The sequence below is a fragment of the Tuber melanosporum genome (assembly GCF_000151645.1).
Source record: "Tuber melanosporum whole genome shotgun sequence assembly, scaffold_43, strain Mel28".
Taxonomy (NCBI): Eukaryota; Fungi; Ascomycota; class Pezizomycetes; order Pezizales; family Tuberaceae; genus Tuber; species Tuber melanosporum.
This window is the reverse complement of record NW_003299088.1, coordinates 298,725-318,977: the sequence shown is the minus strand read 5'-3', so window position 1 is coordinate 318,977 and position 20,253 is coordinate 298,725. Positions and strand designations below refer to the sequence as shown.

At 49.2% G+C, this 20,253-nt stretch overlaps 2 protein-coding genes; both read right to left on the bottom strand.

Moving 5' to 3' along the window:
- Positions 1 to 14,154: 14,154 nt before the first annotated feature.
- GSTUM_00008188001 (uncharacterized protein) lies at positions 14,155 to 16,259 on the bottom strand. XM_002839892.2 has 4 exons: positions 15,423 to 16,259; positions 15,340 to 15,357; positions 14,502 to 15,288; positions 14,155 to 14,412 (listed from the first exon to the last, which is right to left on the bottom strand). The coding sequence occupies exons 1-4, from the start codon at positions 15,773 to 15,775 to the stop codon at positions 14,302 to 14,304; spliced, it is 1,269 nt and encodes a 422-aa protein (XP_002839938.1). The 5' UTR covers positions 15,776 to 16,259; the 3' UTR covers positions 14,155 to 14,301.
- A 674-nt stretch (positions 16,260 to 16,933) lies between these two features.
- Positions 16,934 to 19,014, bottom strand: GSTUM_00008187001 (uncharacterized protein). XM_002839891.2 has 4 exons: positions 18,543 to 19,014; positions 17,675 to 18,493; positions 17,514 to 17,625; positions 16,934 to 17,448 (listed from the first exon to the last, which is right to left on the bottom strand). The coding sequence occupies exons 1-4, from the start codon at positions 18,809 to 18,811 to the stop codon at positions 17,134 to 17,136; spliced, it is 1,515 nt and encodes a 504-aa protein (XP_002839937.1). The 5' UTR covers positions 18,812 to 19,014; the 3' UTR covers positions 16,934 to 17,133.
- Between the last annotated feature and the right edge of the window lie 1,239 nt (positions 19,015 to 20,253).

Sequence of the window (20,253 nt, the reverse complement as noted above, 5' to 3'; positions counted from 1 at the left end):
CCAGAAAACGGATACCACACATCATAGTATTAGCCTGTCTCATGGCATGGATGGATCCCATAATATCCTGTCGGGAAACAGTAACTACAGCAGTGTTGGATTGCTCCAAGTCTGTACAGAGGCCATCAAAGGCCGCGCTTCTAGTCCATCCCTCAATCTTCCAAATTGATCCTTGTCCTGTGTCAGCAAGCAGGACACCAGAAATGAAAATCTTCACCTTTTCCAAGTTCCTCTGGAACTCAAACTCTGGGAACAACAACTCTCTAAGCAGGTCAAGCCTTGTCTTGTCGAGCTGGTTGCCTAGTTCAGTAACAGAATGTCCTGCCAGGGTCAAAAAGATACAACCAGTCTCAGGCTGGACGTGCCCGACACGGATGTACAGGGCATTGCCCCAAATCTTTCCTTGGTTGGAGAAGGTCGAGCTAATCCTGTTCCTAATAGCCTCAATGCCGACTCCTGCTGGTAGGGCAACCTCCTTGCGCGTAGCGAACCGCATAGTAATATACCTCCTACAGGCATCTGGGGTTGGTGATGACTGTGGTGGGGCTGGTACTGAGTTGAGTGGGTCAGGAGGCCCCTGTGAAACTCGTCGGTACTCCTGTCGTGCTGGGACTGTAGCTACCTTAATATTAGCCATAACAGCAGGCCCCGACCGCGCCGACGGAGCAGCAGACAGAGCCATCACAGGAGTTAGTTCCTATTTATCAGCTTTCTTCTACTGAGTCTTGGCCGGGGTCACCGTCTCCTTCTCACTACCAGATCCATTGGCAGCCTTTCTTCTCCTTCTAGCAGCACTGCTTAGACGTCTACCACGTTTCCTTCCCTCCCTCTTTTCTTTCTCTCTCCCATAATCTTTTTTCCAGTGTACCGATTTGCCTTCTCCCCCACAAGCTACACACAAAGCTACCACCCCTTCGCTGGAGGAGCTCCCACTGCTAGACTGGTGGGAGGAGGCTGCTGATGTGGGGCGGGCAGAGGGAGCCTGTTCTTTCTGAGCGGTGGAAGGTTTGGGCACATATGCTATCCATTTCACTACCTCTGGAAAGGAGGCTTTCGCAGTAGGAGCTGTCATCGCAGTTTCCTTTTCCTTAAAGGGGGCAGGGGGTAGTGTTGTTCCTAACAAACCAAACAGGGTATCGCCGGACATTACTGAAGAGCATCAGTAGCAGGGTGACAACTTCCCTTGTAGTGTCTTTATCACTTCCCCTTGCTTGCCAACACTCTCTGTCAGCACCTTTACCGCTCATTCTAGTAGGTGTACTCGTCTCCAGTAATTCACTCTGCCCTCTGGTCCTTCATGACTAAATGCAGCGCCGTTATTCATCCGAGTGCGGATATCATATACAGTGTCGTCCTCAATCGATCCAGATTCTGCAGAGAGAAGGGACTGAGTGTTGTCAGAGCAGATGTCCTCCAGTCCCTCCAACATGAATCCAATTATGCTACCCAAGCGGGGTCCCAGAGAGGGAGTCCTACCTGCATCCAACATCTCACGGATGCCTGCCATGATTGAGTCCGCCTGAGCCACAGCAGCATCGGCTTCCTCAGGCTGGGTATCCGGGAGTTCAACCTCTAACTGTATTTGAGCATCGTGCAAGGCTTTCTGGGAGCTCAATAGCTATCCTTCAGGCAAAGCCCACTCCTCCAGTGGCAATGATGCCAATGCCGGAGAGGGGGCGTGGATGCTGTCATCCAGACCAGTCACTTCTGAATTTCGTCCTTCTTCTAAATCTATAGGAGTGTCTCGAGCTAACACCTCAGAGGTAGGCAGGACGTCATCGATTACCAGTCGAGATGGAGGGGGTGGTGTAGCCTCAATGGTCGATGGGAGACTCACAGGTGGGGGAATGGCCGGGCGCCCTTGATGTACATCAAGTGGCAAGCATGGCAGGGCTGGAACGATCTGCTTTTTCCGGCCTTCATCGATATTGATGGCCCTCAACAACTGTGGCCCCAGAACCAGAGCAGTAGATTGTTTAGCAGGGGACGCCGACTGCACATGGTGCCGTGTTCCAGTGGTAGGAGAGTTGTAGTCCTCATCCCCAAGGTCATCTAATCTGAACTTTGGGGTCTCGTAGAAAGCCCTTACGCCAGATGACATTCCAGCCAGAAAGGAAGGAGTGGACGAGCCAGCCTTAAGTATAGGGGCCTGGCGGAGAAAACTGGGCATCTTGCTTTGGACAGCCCTAGCGAGGGCTGGGGTGGCAGACCATAAACTTGCCTCAACCGTAGTCGTGCTCTTGGCCAGCAGTACGGATGATTCAGGGACGATGGCTTGAGAGTCTTTGGAGGGGAGAGTGCAGGGGCCAGAGAATATTCCGAGCCGTGATCAGAGTTGAACCGAACAAAGAGTCCTGTAGTAGTGTCTTTGTTCAAGTCATACGTGGCTGATCAGCCTCTCCCAATTAGGAAACCTCTCACCAAAAGCTCAGCTTCTTTCTTTGTGGCAACGGTCACCTGAGCAATAGTTTGCTAAACCAAATCATCAAACAGCAGGTTCGCTACATTCTGACACCCGTGACAGTGGTAAAACTGTTGGAATTTAAAGTTCCCTTTGGGTGTAACATATGACCGTATAGTTGTGGGAATAAGGCCACAGCCAGCCTCAGTAGCAGGCACAAGAGACAGGGCCGTAGGGGCTGTCTCAAGCAAGGAAGAGGGGGTGGAGTCGTATTGGACGGGGGACGACATCCTCGAAGGGGGGGGAGAATCCATGGAAGAGGAGGGTGTCGAAGACGCCATCCTCTGCCAAACTACACTCAGTGATTACCAGGACCAGGCTGTGGATATCTCATACTGAAGTGCCTTCTAAGCGAGAACAACTAAGTTCTAACCGACAGCCCAAAACGAAAAACACAAACAAGTAACCATAGATGAAGTATTTATCACGCACAAAATAAGGTAAAGTATTGGTGTAATCACTTGCGACACAGAGTGCAAGAAGTAGGAAAAGTACTTAGAATTCAATCTAATTTTATTTGAACTCGTACCGCCAACACTGGCATACCATGAGCCCCCGCCGGCACAGGGATACCACTAACCGGTATACCACTAATCCTAAGCTAACTAAGTCTACGGCCCTGCACCTACCATCCCTGAGTCATGCCCGCATGAGAACTAATTACAAGACCATCAAACAACCCAACACCCACCCCGGTCCAAGTCCATAGTCCCTCTGGCATGAATCTAACTAGCACTAACCGTAGCCGAAGCCGAGCAAAAGACCAACCCGACCAGGTTCCTCATCCAACAAATATAAAATCACTACCACCCGGTCTAAAAAACCGTCCCACAACACCTCCTCTACAGTAGAAAACCAACAAAACATACACAAACTAATACTAGAGGCAAAACAATAGCAGGGAGGAGGCAACCAACATATCAACCTCTCATACTCGCATGGCCGGCCATCGACCCTATGAACCCACTTTGCCGGTTACCTCTGCAGAGCGTACCGGTGAGGAGGACCTGTACCAGCTACCTGTCCCCCAAATAAAACAATACAAACATAAGAAATATATAGAGGTGATGACAGACCGAAACTGGCAGTAGGGCCTATCTCTCACCTGTGGTACCGTGCCCCCTCCTGCCAAACCCGTAGCCAAACTAACGAAACCAAACAATCCCCACAAAGCCCAACATGCAAGACCCAAACAAGTCCAACCAGACGGTTGTAACCCACTATCCGCACAGGTGGCCATCAGATAACCGGTCTATCAGCAAGCTGTACAGCACTCAGCAGCTTTACCCAACGGCCCAAGTTGGACTGGAAACAGTTAATTAGACCTCGCCCAACCTGGTGCAGGCCCGACTGGTGCTCGCAGATGCCTTTCCCCCCCCAGTCATCCCCCCCCAAGCCCCACACGCCAGACATCGTTGAGTCCATCCAGCCCCCCCCAGTCCCTCAGACAGATCAACCATCTGATAGCCACAGGCCAGCCTACACCTAGCCCTATCAGGTAGCCACTGGTCTTGGCCATGCTAATGGAGCCCCAATCCTCAACATCATATAGCCAAGAGAGGCCCACCAGCCACAGCTGGGAGCTACAAAGGAGGTAGCACCAGTACCTGAAGGTGCCGGCACCAGCCACACCATCGACCCAACTGAACCGAAGTCCCACCGAGTCGGGAAAGAGTAAGCAGAGCCAGCTAAAGCCAATCCCACAGGTCCGACAACAGGCACGGAACGAACGACGAGCAAGAGGCATCCCCAACTGATGCGACAAGAAGTGGGAGGGTCAACGAGCTGAAGCAGACAAACAGAAAGTTGGCCCCACTTGCAATGGGTGAAGCCACCAACTACAATCTACAACCGAACCACCCAATGGCACAGACAATGCCAGTACCTGGCAGTCAATCGTCCCACACTACCCCAGGCAGCAACAGAATACCATACCAGGAGGCAAGATTTTTCAGGGTCAAAGCCATCTCCACTGAGATGGGGAGGAGACACATGACTGAATCACCATATGTGCTACAAGGACAAAAGCTCCAAGGGAACGGCAATAAACAACATCGTACAATTCCGACCGTGGAAACATAATATAACAAGAAGGGGCTGGGCGGGCACCACCCTGCCACCTGAGGAATGATGCGGCCAGTACGATGAGTTGATACTCGGGAAGGTCATCAGTCTAACCCAAGGGCGTTTTGTATCATGAGAACTAAGGACTCCATTAAAACCCAACAAGAAACATGAGCTGGCCCAGAGCACAACATGGGTGATCCCCCCAAACACCATATTCAATCCCCCCCAATAGAACGCGAAACCTGCGAGTAGACAATAGACAGGAAGCAAAAGACCTTTTGCCGAAAGGGGCTCGTAAGCGACTGTGATGAATAGCTTGAAGTGCCAGCATCATGAGATAACCAGCAGGCGGCAAAATGAGAAGCAAACAAGTAATCCACCATGCAACGCCTAACAGACCTCAACACCGAGAACCCCAGGAACTACTGAGCGAACTCAGATATCTCTCCCAGAATCCAAGGCATCAAGGCCCATCATGGGTATGAAAGAAACGCTGGGTGCGAAGTAACGGCAAAAAGTAGGAAAAGTACTTAGAATTCAATCTAATTTTATTTATACTAGTACCACCGACACCGGCATACGACCAGTCTCCCCCATGCTCCATAAAAACAAACTTTCTAAAATATACTACTACAGACCATCCCATCCCGCAGCCACTCCGCCTAAACAAAAATCCAAAAATCACTACCTAAGTGGGCTCACGGGCGCTCACAGCCACTAGTGCTGTCCTGGATTAACACGTCCTCCCACCTCACCACTCAGCCACCGTCTCATGCCCTCACCTCTATCCGCCTCCCGCACAATTTGCCCCACATACTCAACAAAGGAAATATACAGTCTATCCCAACATCCCTCCGTCCTCTTATAATGTAGTCCCAGGTCCAAGTACCCCTCGGCCATAATCATCCCACAAAATGAACAGTACACTTCTTTTAACAACCCTTTTGTCTTAGCCCACTGCAAAACCACCGACGTTCGAGTCACAAGGTCCAGCTCATCCCACTGCTGGTGCCGAGAATACCAAAACCAATCGTGACATGTCCGTAAACAGCGGGGCTTCTTCTCAAAGTGTTGGGCAAAGGTGACTCGTTTCTGAGTGGCCATCGTAGAAATCACGGTCCCACAACAGGGACAGTCGCAACGTCGCTGGTCTGGCAAAAAGAACCACTTCTTCGGCATGGTCACCAATCCCGGCAGAACGCATCCACTGCCATCGTGTTTTTTCTTGCACCGGGTGCAGGTCATAGAATATCCTACCGTTGCTAACGCACCACTTCTTTCCACCATCAGTGTGCCATCAAAGGGGTTACCTGCCACTACCAACTCCCCATTCACCATTTCAACATGCCAGGAAATCCCTAGGCCTAACCACCTGTGACTCACCCACCAGGACCTCCACCGCAATATCACCGAATCCTTGTATAAGTCTTCATCAGCACGGTGTCCTATAGCATAGCGGGAGCACTCAATCCAGTGGTGTCTGTTATCCTTCCCTTCACAGCTATCATGACCAACCCAGGCCGTCCCGCTGCGAATCCTCATCGAAACGTAGGAATCCATACGGGTGAGACCAGGAAGATGCCGAGGCACCATAGGTTCATGAGCATAATAGCCATGTCCCTCCTTGTCGTGCCAGGAACCTCACTCTTCTTTTTGCAACTCGCGGGCCAAGGCTGCATGTCCGATCCCAAAGCTAACCCCTTCCCACCATAGAGGGCGCAATGGACGACCCACACCAGCCTTAGCTTTTTGGTCTACCATCTCATTGCTGTTGATGCCCATGTATCCTGGAACCCAGCTGATGCTGACGTGGCTAAACACGTTAAGCAGCAGTGCCATAACTTCCCACAGCTCAGCCGAATCTCCTTCCGAAAACATACCGTCTACCAGAGTGAGCTCTGGAACGCAGTCCAGAAACACATGGACCGGGCACCTCTTGGCCACCCCTTGGGCATGTCTGAGTGCACAGATAACCGCAAACAGCTCACACTCAACAATGCTCCAAGACGGGGGAACCGAGCACCCGTCGACACAGGTTAGGGCCCCTTTCTCAAATACCACCTATGCCACACCAGCCCCTTCAGAGGACTTGGACCCGTTCGTATATATGACCACATCCGAGGACTTGCACAGATCTGTGTATAGCGAATGATGGCATGCAGCCACTACCACCTTGCCTTTCCCGATCGTAATTGTGGGGCGGCGGGTAAGCTCCTTGTCCGAGGTCTGCCGATATGCCACCATCCCTTCCTGCTTCCAACCGAGCCGTATCTCACCGAACCATGGGTGTTGATCACAGTACCGGTAGTTAATAAATCAGCTGTAGCACCTCCTCAGCAGATACCTCTCTTGGATGGCAACAGGTGGTGTTCCGAACTCAGCCAGCAGTATATTGTTTGCCAGCTTCATAGGGGTCCAGAAAGCTGATTGGAGGCAGTCGTTGACATGGACCTGAATCTGTTTCACATACAACCCGTGGTCGGTTACAAATTCAAGCCCATAATACACAGTCGGAAGGTAGGCTGCCTGCACCAAGCGGTAAGTCTCCCACACTCCTAGCCCACCAACACTCCCAAACCTTCTCCTTAACGCTGAAATCCTTCTCCTAACACCCAACCCACTTTCCAACCAGTACTTTACATGAGAGGAAAAGTTAAGAAATACATTAAACCTATACCCAAGAACCCGCAAATCCTCAGAAGGCAAAACCATTTCTCCCAACAACTCCATTCCTCCACACATCCTGTCTCCAAATCCGATCCACTGGGTCTTGAGGGCGCTGAACCCCATCCCCCTAGCCCTTGCTACACAATCGCAGTCCGCAAAAGTTTCTCCTATGTGGTACCTGGTAGCGCTATAAGAATCTGCAGCTACTATGATGACCCCATCATCAATGTATGAGACCACCAATTGTCGGACCCCAGGGGAGTAATGCATTCGCATTGTGAATATATCAGCCACATAAGCCCCAAAGAGAAAAGGAGAGAGAGGAGAGCCCTGAGGCACCCCTTTGCTGACATAGTAGACCTTAGAGATCCATCCATTATAACGGAAATGAATCGACCGACAGGAAGTCCATCTTCACACCCACTAACACAAGTTTGACGGACACCCCCGGGCAACCAGGAAGTCTGACAGGAGGTCAACATCAATGTTATCGAATCCTCCTTCAACATCCATGGACAAAATCAGTTGTTTATAGCCCTCATTATGCCTTAGGAATTCAAGGACCACTGCCATGGCATCGTGAACCTCCCTCTTCCGGCGAGAACCAAACTGTGTCTCTCCCAGGTCAAGACACATGGCCAGTCTTAGCAGGACCACGCATTCTGCAAACTTTGTAGGTGTCGGGAGAAGGTGTATCATTCTCCATGACTTGACGACATCATATCTGGGTTTGTCAATCTTCGGTATGAGCACTACCTCTGCCCGATGCCAATCCGGAATATCGTGATGCAGTCCGTAGTCAACCAGACATCTCAAAGGTGTTATATCCCTCCGCTTCCAGAACCGTATAAAAGAATATCCAATATCATCATCGCCTGGACCCATATTCGTAGGGGACCTAGCAAGGGCAATCTCCATTTCCTGAGCACTGTCCATATCAATCATGAAGTCCTTCCAAGAGGCAGGATCGCCAGCGGATAGTTGTTGTGCTATCAGGTCGCTGATGTCTGAATGTGTCGTAGCATAGGACCCATCTGGCTGGGCCATGGAGGGAAGTGTTCGCTTGGCTTCCAATTTTCGTGATAGCTGAAAAATGTCCGGGTCCTGACTCTCAGCTATCTTGGTCCTGATGTGCTTGAACCTGGCCCTCAACAGGCAGGCCGGGTAAACACTCCTGACCAGCTTGTAATCCTCTGTCCACTCCACCTTGCACTTGGAGTATCGTCGTAGCCGAGCCACATCCAACCTCATTGTTTCCAACTCTGGTGTCCACCACTCGCACCGGCCTCTACCAACGCAGGCCCGTGGAAGTGCGTCCATTACACGCCTCACCCCTTCCCACAACATCTCGTCTCCCACCTCTTTAAGGGCATCCAGCTGTTTCCTAACTTTTTCCCAGACTGCTTTTTTCCAAGCCAGCCTCCGACGCATAATGTTGTCAGGAAGGTCCACCTTGAGCTTAAGGGCTTGAGCACTATGCTCGCAGCCAGCAATGTCTATGTATCGATGTTGGACATAAGGTGCCCGGTGCAGGCAATGGTCGATTCTGGAGATATCTCGAAAGGTTGTCACTGTCGGCGGTACCATACTCATATCACGAGCCAGGGCCATGAACCACTATTTCAGCCACCATCCTCCTGTATTGTTACGGTCTGCATTGGGGTCCCAGTCTTGATGTCTGGCATTGAAGTCCCCAAACGCGATGTCAGGTTCCCCTAGCTCATCCAACCATCAGATAAACTGGTCCTTGGTATAGCCAGGTCGAAAGTAAACTCCAGCGAGTACTTTCTTTGCCCCTTTCTCTCAATACCCAATCCGAGTACTGCCTTCCCCATGCCCTACCACCTCAAACAGCGCACAAATGTGGGACCGAACAAATACCTCAACACCTGACCCTTTAACAAATGAAAACAAATCCCACCCGTCAACATCTACTGGTACATGTTGTCCTTCCCGATCAACAGGCGGTTCAATAATAAACACCAAATTAATAAAGGAAAACAAATCAAATGCCAGCACTCGATTCCAACTACTCCTCCCCACATTTAATGCCAATGTCGTAATAAGCATTAAAGGGGGGCTTCGACTGATCCACTCGGGCCGCAAGGGCCAGAGGCATAGGTGGAGCCGGTATCCGGATCCCGGGCAACCCAACTTGTTTCCTCATCACGGGGCTTGGTAGCGGTGCCAGCCTTGGTTTTTAAAATCCCACGTACCAGGGAGGGGGAAGGCCGTTCCGGTTCCTTACCCTTGGCCTTTGCTGACTTACGGCGGGGAGTCTCTGCTTCCTCATCACTACTGATCTCGACCAGCCTGGGTGTCGAGGACCTTCTACGGCTGCGGCCTTTTCTCCTCTTATTTCCCTCTACCCTCTTACCCTGCTGTTCCGGTTTTTTGACAGGTTTCTTCACGGGTCTTGTCAGTGTGGCCACCCTCTGTGTAGCAGGCGAGGAAGGTGGAGTTGGGGATGACAATTTGATACCTGGGCATCGCTCATATCCTGTGAAGTGGTCCATCCAGTCGCACAACCAACGCTGTCTCCTGGAATGTCCACAGGCCTGGCCTACTCCTCCGGAACATGCCAGCTTGCTGCATATGTGCTCTTGAGAGAAATGTTCTCCGAAGCAGAATCGGCACCGAGGGGGGCGGCCACATGTCGCTTCAAAGTGGCCGGTTTTCAAGCACCTACCACATACCTTAAGGGGGCGATGCTCTTCAAAAACTCTGACATTGCGGGCACCTCCTCGCAACCAAATCTTTCCCTCTGCCAATCTTTCCTTGATGGCCTCATTATTCTCCACCACGAAGCGGATGCCACAACTTGTAGCATTGGCCTGCCTCATGGCGTGTATGGATCCCATAATATTGGGTCGGGAAACAGTAACTACACCAGTATTGGATTGCTCCAAATCAGTGCGAAGGCCATCAAAAGCCACGCTTCCAGTCCATCCTTCCACCCTCCAAATCGATCCCCATCCTGTGTCAGCAAGCGGAACACCAGAAACAAAAATCTTCAACTTTTCCAGGTTCCTCTGGAATTCGAACTCCGGGGGTGACAGTTCCCTAAGTAGATCGAGCCTGGCCTTGTCCAACCTGTTGCCTAGCTCTGTCACAGAGTGTACCACCAAGGTCAGGAAGATGCATCCAATTTCCAGCTGGACATGTCCTGAGCGAATATAAAGAGCATTTCCCCGTATTTTTCCCTGATTGGAAAAGGTAATATTGATCCAATTTCGGATTGCCTCAATATCGACGCCTTCTAGCAGGGCAATATTCTTCCATGTAGCGAAGCGCATGGTGATGTGCCTTCCGCTAGCATTCAGGGTTGGTGACGAGCATGGTGGTGGTAGTACCAAGTTTAGTGGGTCTGGGGGTCCCATTGGTACCCATCGGTATTCCTGTCGTATCTGAGCCGTGCCTACTTTGACACAAGCAAGGCCTGCTGGCCCGGACTGAGCCACCGTAGTAACAGGTGTCGCAACCTTCGGAGCCGATTCCTGTTTATCAGCCTTCCCCTGAGTCTTGGCCGGGGTCGCCGCCTCCCTTTCTTCACCAGATCCTCTGGCAGCCTTTCTTCTGCTTCTAGCAGTACCACTCAGGCGTTTGTCACATTTCCTTCGTTCTTTCCTTTTATCTTCCTCCTCCCCCTCCTCCTCTTCCCAGTAAACAGTCTTGCCTTCACCCCCACAGGCTACTCGCAAGACTACCTCCCCTTCACTGGAGGAGCTGCCGCTGCTGCTGGACTGGTGGGATGAGGCCACTGATGCGGGCCGGGCAGGACCTACCCATTCCTGTAGGCCAGCGGGGGGCTTGGGTACATATGCTATTCGTTTTACTACTTCCGTAAAAGAGGCTTTAGCAGTAGGAGTCCTCGTAAAGACCTCCTTTCTCTCAGGGGTAGGGGACGGTAGGGTTGGCTCCGAAGAGACAATGGAGGTGCTGTGAGGTCCAGCAAGGGGGGGGGTGGCAGTGGGGGGATAACCTTACCTGAAGGGCTTCAATTTCATCTCCTTGCCTGCCAACAATGTCAGTCAGTACTTTTACTGCCCGTTCCAAGACATGGACTCGACTCATGTAGTTTATCCCGTTTCTCGGATCTTCATCATTAAAGGTGGAGCCACTGTTCATCCAAGTTCGTACATCCTGTACTGCGTCATCTTCAATCGACCCGGATTCCGAGGAGAGGAGAGGCTGAGTATTGCCAGACCGGATGACTTCCAGGCCTTCCAACATGGACCCGATTATACTACCTGAGCAGGGTCCAGGAGAGGGAGTCTTACCAGCATCCAGCATCTCACAGACGCCTGCCATGATTGAGTCCGCCTGGGCCACTATAGTGTCAGCATCCTCTGGTTGGGTTTCTGGGAGCTGAACCTCCAATGGGGTTGACTTGCCACTAGGGGCTTCTGAGTGATTCTCTAGTTGGCCTCCGGGAGGTGACACTCATCGTTCAACAATGGGCGGCGGTGATGAACCCATAGTCAGTGAAGGGACGTGTATGCTGTCGCCCAAACCAGTCGCTTCCGAGTTGCGCCCATCATCCAGCTCCATAGGGGTGTCCCTGGCCAGCACCTCAGAGGTGGGTAGGACATCCTCAGTCATTAACGGGGATGGAGAAGGGGGTGTGGCTTTGATTGTCGATGGGAGTACCACAGGCGGAGGGATGGCCAAGTGCCCCTGGTGAACGCCTAGGGGTAGGCCAGGAAGAGCGGGGACAATCTGTTTTTTCCATCCCTCATCAACGATGATAGCCCTTAAAAATTGGGGACCAAGGAGAGGAGCAGCAGATCGCTTAGTAGGAGACACTGACCATGTCCGGTGCAGTGTCCCAGAGGCAGGAGGGCTATAATCCTCGTCATCAGGGTCATCGAGTCTGAACTTTGGGGTTTCGTAAAGAGCCCTTTCGCCTGAAGACATTCCTGCCAGGAAGGAGGGAGTCGAGGAGCCGGTCCCGGCATTGTGAGCCTGGCGGAAGAAGCTGGGCATCTTGTTTTGGACAGCCCTAGCGAGGGGAGGAGTAGTGGACCAAGAGCTGGCCTCAACCGTGGTGGCAGTCAAGTTGTCCTTGGCGGGGGGGATGGAGGATTCAGGGACTATAGCCTGAGAATCTTTAGGGGGAGAAGGTACGAGGGCTGGAGAATATTCCGAGCCATGGTCTGAGTTGAACCGAACGAAGAGTCCTGTAGTAGTATCTTTGTTCCAGCCACATGTGGCTGAACAGCCTCTCCCAATCAGGAAACCTCTCACCAAAACCTCCACTTCTTTCATCGTGGCAACGGTCGCGTCAGTGACCGTTAGCCGAACCAAATCGTCAAACTACGGGTTTACCACATTCTGATACCTGTGACAGTGATGAAACTGTAGGAAACTAAAGTTCCCTTTGAGTGCAACATATGACCGTGTAGTAGTGGGGATGAGGCCACAGTCAGCCTCAGTAGCGGGCGCAAGAGACAAGGCCACACGGGCTGTCTCAAGCAAGGAGGAAGGGTTGGAGTCGAACCGAACGGGGGACGACATCCTCAAAGGGGGGGGAGAATCCGTGCATGAGGAGGCTGTCGAAGATGCCATCCACGCCTAAACTATACTCAGTGATTACCGGGACCTGGCCACGGATATTTCACACTGAAGTATCTTCTAAGTGAGAACAACTACTTCTAACCAACCGTCCGAAACGAAAAACACAAACAAGTAACAGTAGATGAAGTATTTATCGTGAGCGAAATAAAGTAAAGTACTGGTTATGCTCACTTCCAACACGGAGTGTAAGAAGTAGGAAAAGTACTTAGAACAAAGCATGAAGAACCTATCCTCCTCGGCCGCATTGGCCTCCTTATATAGTATTCTTCCCGCCTGTAGTCATGTGACTCAAAGTGGTCACATGTGCGAAACCAAATCTTAACAAACTAATCATGTGACCAAAGTGGTCATACTTTCAAAACCCATGACCTCATAGCAAGGTCATGTGCAAAAACTCATAAACCAAACATAACATAATAAACAAGTCATATAACTCGAATGAGTCCTATATGTGAAACCCATGACCTCATAACAAGGTCATGTGCAAAATATAAATTATATGCGCAAGGCATACCCATAAGGCACACTCGCAAGACATACTTGCCAGGTGCACGTCCCATGACTCATAATCAAGTCATGTACGAAACATAATATAATAAGTCATATGACCCAAATGAGTCATATGCATGAAACAATAACATACCTATGACTCATAATTATGAGTTATGTGAAAACCTTTTCCTGTGCCAAGCCACATTCATGACAAAAATAGAGTTTCTCTTTAACAAGAAATGTGGTGGCCAAATGACCATAGGGTACTACCTGATTTGTGCAATTGAATCCACAATCTGGAGGGGGAGGTATGATCTATGGAGTCTTTTGTGAAGTGACCTCTTCTGGACCACCAGTATTTATAAACCCCCTGTGGCTACTCGTGCAGTCAGCATCCATAAACCTCATCATGACTCGGATCAGAATTCTCACCTCAATTGCTACTACTCCGATCTTTTCTGTACTAATTATAGTCATTATTTCACTCAATCTCCCTTTTAAGATCAGAATGATATTGGAAATCTAATTTTGTACCATTTCTACTAGTTCCGGAGCACTGCTTATAGTTACCAGATTCCGAAAACGCCATGAACAACATAGGCAGACATATTGCAATGGAGTAATGCCTTCCGTTGACCCCACTGCAGTACTACTCATGTTATTTACTACGGAAGATACCATACGCTGGTTATCACTCGTGGTTACTCTATTTCCAGAGGGCCCACGATCTGTCTCCCACAAGTTGGAATTGTGAGCTCGAGAACTACCAGCATAATAGGCATAATAGGCCTATTAGGAGCCTTAATTGGGCGGTATAGTATAGTGCGGGCATGCCACCACTAATCGCTCCAAGCTAGTACATCACATCACACAAAAAGTATGAATGGAAATTGAAAATGATGATTGTAGTATTGTGGTGGAAATGGGTGAAATCCATATCTACGTACGGGCGTGGTTATTATGCTAGCTAGTTCGAAATGTATGGTAGAAAATAATGTACGCTGAAAATAAAGATCAATCACTCCCACCAGTTTCCGTCACTCGGAACCCCTAACTCTCAATTGTTTATCTTTAAGGTCCGGATCGACCTTAGTTCCCAAGTCCATATCATCTAGAAACACTGTGTCTCGGAGTTGCTCGGGTAGGTACTATTTCAGAATGGTTAGTGTGGTCTACATTTAGGTAAAGGAGAATAATAGAGAATAATGATTATTTTGAAGAAAGATAGCAAACATACCTCTTGCTTTACTTTCCCGTCCTTGTAGTCAGGGTTGTACTTGTATTCCTTACCGTATACAAGCTCCTTCATAAGCTTTGTCGGTGCATTCCGCAAATGAACTGGTACGGGTGTATTAGCCAAGGCAGGATCGTGCTCATAGAGCTCCATAGCTTTTCCTAGTGCTCTATAGGATCTAGTAGATTTTTTAGATAGGGCGAGAGCTACGGCACAGTGCGCAAGGTTGATCCTAGCCTCCGGCATTCCCACCTGTTGGATTGCCGTGAAGGTAGCAGTGGCAAGAGACAGCATAGTGTTATCAGCAAGTCCGATATCCTCGCTTGCCATGACTATCATTCTGCGTGCTATAAACAGTGGATCTTCCCCCCCTTTCAACATGCGGGTCAGCCAGAAGATGGCGCCATCGGGGTCACTCCCACGTATGCTCTTGTGAAAAGCAGATATAGTATCGTAGTGCGCATCCCCAGCGCGATCGTAGATAATTGTGTGCGCAAGGCTCTTCTTGATTTGTTCCTGGGTAATACCAGGACTGGTAGCCAAGCCCAGTGAGAGCTCCAGTAGATTGAGGCCCGCACGAGCATCACCATCTGCAAAGCGGGCGAGATATTCAATCATTGAAGTATCTAGTAACTTGGAAACAACAGTGTGGCCTTTTTTCTCATCCAACAGCGACTCGGAAAGTAAGGCTCTATGAAGGATGGATTCTATATCGGCTTGCGAAAGCTTGTTGAGTGCAAAAGTCCGACAGCGGGACAACAGAGCACTTTGAACCTTGAAGGACGGATTCCTAAGTTCCGCATTAGTCGATTGTTCCATTAACCGAAAAAGTGATACCTACTCTGTGGTAGCCCCAATTCTGGGTAGAAGAAAAGTATTAATTAGCGGTGCACTGTGTCGGAGCAGGGAATCATGCAAACTTACAATGTGATCTCTCCCTTCTCAACAGGCGCCAAGAACACATCTTGTTGCGCCTTGGTATACCTGTGAATCTCGTCGCAAAAGAGAATTGTTCTCCGTCCAGTGAGCACAAGCTCATTCTTAGCCTCTATAAAGATCTTCTTGCAGTCGTTAACACCGCTGGCCGTCGCCGAAATCTCTATAAATCGACAACTGCTCATTGCAGCAATAACCCTGGCAATTGTAGTCTTCCCACACCCCGCTGCACCCCAGAGAATCATGCTCGGAACTTTCCCCTCCTCAATCAATCCACGAAGCACGCCTCTCCTACCAACCAATTCTTGGCCATGAATGTCGTCGAGATTTTTCGGACGCATTTTCTCGGCAAGGGGCATCGCTTTCTCTAGGTGATTATGCTTCCGGTAGGTTCTCGGCTTCTTCGATGCATGTTCGTCTTCATCTTCTTCCTCGTCTTCTCCCTCTGCTTCTCTGTTTCTTCTGTTGTAGCTATAGCTTAGGGTGGCGGTGCGCTTGGGATTTCCCGGGGATATAGCATTTTGTTGCTCGCTTGAAGTAGGCGCAGTTAGTCTTGTCGCACTGGAATCTGGGAAGTAGGTCATCGCTTTTGGGACCTGTGGCCCAGAAGTTGTACTCAACCCAATTTTTGGATAGGTACAACCCGAGTCCAGATGCTGGTTAATGAGATTGATGGAAACATCCTTAGCGCAGACTGGGCAGGAAACCATTGTATTGTCAGGTGGTGAAGAATTTCAAGTGAAGGAAGATACCGCCAGAGGATGTGAGGAGAAAGAGAGATGGTGGGGGAGGATGGTGTGTGTACGGAGTAGATTAGGAGGCTGTAGTTGGTTTGGTTCAAGTTAGCTGCAATGCAATGATGGCCCGTTATGTTAACCAGGCGCTCGGGCTCTTGGCGTCAAGTCCTCAGTCCTCGTGTCAAGTCACGACCCACGCGCAGTGGGGAGCGTCCTTATCAACACTGACAAACTTCATTATCGTCTCACTTCTCTCCTAAGCTACAGTAGTGAAGGTTCCAAATTCTTGCCTACTACGGTAGGTTAATCTTTTAAAGAGTCTACACATTTTATGCAATAAACACCCAACACGAGTGAGCCGCCCGTATGTACCACTCGGACCAGAGACTATGGGACCTCAAATGCTCTATTGCAAGGAAGGGACACAGCATACAGTATCAGTAAAATAGCTGTTCTCACTCAGAGCTGACTGGTCAGGTAATCTTTGGCACTTAGGAAATCCTCTAGCTATTTTGCAAAGTACTGTAAGAGACCTCTCTTGCCCAAGGTGGTGAAGGGGGTGTTTGTTCTCCTCAGGATAGAGTAGAAACCAGGGAGCTTGAGTATGATACATGATGAAGACCCACTCCATGCCTCTCATATTGAGACCACGTCCTCTGGTTGTGATTAATAGCATGGCCATCCATGAGTCCCTCATTGCCGTGTAATATAGACACTAATTCGCCCCTACAAATCACAGTGTAAAAACTTGTCGGGTGCATCTTTTTTGAAGCAACTTCATGTTCAATTCTGGCTCATACGGTGGACATCTAAACTACGGTAGTGATACACACATTAAAGGACCCCTTCCCGCTCCCATCAGAGCGCAAAATAAATGCGGGGGTAAAAAAAAAGAACAGAAAAGAAAGGGAAAAATACAAAGCCCTTCTCCAGACACTTATAACGCCCTTCCAATTCAATACCTAAGCTCTCATATCAATTTCCATCGGATCATCAATAATCTCCACCATCCTACTCTTCCCAATCACCTCCGGGGCTGTTTGTTTCTCAAAAACTGCGCCTGCAGGACCGCCCATCCATATTTCTGGAACGCCGAGTCTTATGCCGGCCGCATTGCTGACCCAACGAACCATCGTTGGCGGCGGTGCAGGATTATCAGAAATGCCACCCATTGTAGAATCGGCATATGGGCCCCCGGCGGGTGTGGCGTCACCGGTTCCTCTACCTTTGCGCATTCTTGGGGTCTGCTTCTTGAGGAGCTTGTTTATAGTATCCATCTGCAGAGACAGGTGACAAACCCGTTAGCCGCCTAATCCTAGAATCTGAACGTGACAAAAATTACCTTTTCTTCCTCTAATCTCTGGTCTGTAAGGTTCTTCCGACGCCTAGCCATTTCTGCCCTCTTGAGTGCTGCCTCGTCTGCGGTCAATGGAACAATTTTGGCTGCACTTGGCCTCTCTGCAAAATAGTCAGCAAATTGTAATCATGTAGTTATTTTGCCACATGCCTATGCCGGTAGGTAATTCCAATAGATCTGCACTGTAAAGCTCGTCGAATCTGCCCCTCTGCCTTCTGGTCAATTTGCTCAAGTCAGGGGTCCCCGTTCTGCTCCTAAAATCCGGAGAATTAACGCCGGTGTTGTTGTTAGTGGCGTCGTCAGAATCCAGCATCTCCTCATCATCGGTTTCTCCTTCAGCGTCTTCATCGTTGAGGCCATCATCCTCAAGGACACCCTCTGCGTCTTCTTCTACGTCGATTTCTTCACCTTCTGCGTCCTCCTCACCCTCCGCGTCTTCGTCTTCGTCTTCCTCCTCGGATGAAGAAGAGGAGGTTTCTTCTTCCACAATCTTGCGTCCTCTTCCCGTGCGGGCAGGTAGGGTCATTGCAGGAGCCCTGGCCGTCGCGATGCCGTCTGAGGTCGCCGATGTACTACTTTCGGGTGTGGCAGCAGCAGTGGTGCCTGGACCACTGTCAGCTGCAGCAGGGGGGGGTGTCCAGTTGGAGGTGGCTTCACGAAGTTTATCCCTTCCCACCTTGAGTGTCAATTTGAAAGGTTTCTCCTCTGCCGCTCTTCCCCCCGCTCTTCCTCTCGGCTGTGGTGCCACCCTCTGGTTATTCCGACTGCGAGATGATACCGTGATCGACTCTCTGAGTGAGCTGCCTGGGACGCTAGTACTCGGTTTTCTCCTTTGATTTTGTGTGGTGTTTGTGGGCTTGTGACGGTTGGAGGCTCGCGATACTGGTTCCTTCAGGAGTGCTCTGCCGGTGCCCTTTTTCCGGGGTTCGTCTTCGGAGACATCCTTTTCCTCTTCGAAAATGTAGCTAGTCCAATTAGAGTAACTCCTTACATGTACGTATTAAGGGTGCTCACGAATCCTCGGCTTCCTCTGGTGTATCGTCTTCATCGCTAGACTCGTCAAAGTCTTCTTCATCCTCATCCTCTTCATCTTCGTCGCCAGATTCATTCACTTTTCTGGCTTGTTGAAAATCGATAGGTTCCTCCAGATCCTCCTCTCCCAAGTCGCTTAGTTCGCTATCCGAGTCAGGCGACGATTCCGATTCCGAATCCGAGTCGCGCTTCCTCTTGGGAGCCGGAGCTTTTGTGGTGACGGTATCTGCTCGCTTTCTCCGAGTTGCCATGTTTGAGTTTGCAGAGATGGTAAGTTGGAGCGAATTCAGGGGAGGATATGCTGGGAAAAGTGCAGCAGAGGTGATGATCGGTGCGGTCAAAAAGCGATGGTAACTTATGAGAGCGACGCGCCTGTCCCTGGCAGTAGCAGCAGCAGGAGCACTGGTGACGGTGGTTTAGGTTGTGTGACAATGGATGTTGAGAGAACCTAGTCTTGAGGCTCAGGTTGAATGGAATCCATGGCGTTCAACTCATTGCACGAGTACTGTACTGTACAGCACAAGCACTTGTGCTCCATTGAACCAGGCACCACACACTGGGTAGTCCCCGTATGACACGGCACCATAGATTTTCAATAGAATTAAAGTCTCAAACAATGGTGCTGGAATAAACCCTAACTTTGAATACTGCCAGGAGTAAATAAATATGGCTCAGATTAGTTCCTCGTTTGAAGCGCGGCCTGCGATGATCCACCGAAATGCAGTAGAATAGAGGTTGTTGGGGAGTCACACCCAATCACTCGCCTTTTTACGGGTTTCCGAGTGGCTGGGCAAAAAGTGGGCAGGAAAACTTAATGAAGGGCTCGAAGAGGCAGAACCCCTGGATAATAACACCCACAGAACACCACTCGGGTACTGTATCATACCTCTATCTATTATATAAAAGAGTCTTTTGGGGAAAACATAGTCATGTGACCAAATATGCTAAGATAGACACATTATGCCAAGATGATAATTATGTGAGCACTGAAGCATTAACTCTTAAAATCACATTTTAAGGTAAAATGTAGAATATATATGTTCATTAAAGTCAACTATTACAAACTTTGAAAGGTTACTCACAAATTCTAATTCAATAGAGTTAAAGAAAGGGCTGGATAGAACTTAATATTTAATTTCTAGCTATTTCTGACTATCCAAGCCAGCAATATTATTCTTTTAACAATTGGAAACTTGATTTTTACATTACTATCTACAAAAAGAGGATTATTAAACTCAACTATTACACATAGTAATAAGATACTCACAAAACCCAATTCCATAAAGTTAAGGAAATGGGTCAATTGAATATAATATTTGATCTTAACTAATTTCTGACTAAAGTCTGCAATATTACTATCTAATTATTTATTCTTGAAACAATCCTACTCCTCTGTACTTAGCTCTTCAACAGGTAATAATCTTATCTCTTCTGTTTTCCTGATACCTTGATAGATCAGAGAATTCCTATTGTTACTCTCACTTCTGATAGTGAGAATAATATTGTACTCACATTACCTCTTGTAAATGAGACCTCTTTCTCACATAATATTATGCAAGTGTATAGAAAGTATTGATTCAACTTGTAGTATAGGAAAGAACTTAAGTAGTTGTGTGAGGAGTCTGTATCAGAGGTCTTTTGTTTATATATTTTTTTATTATTATCATGTATTTGTTGTTAAGGTACAGTGCCT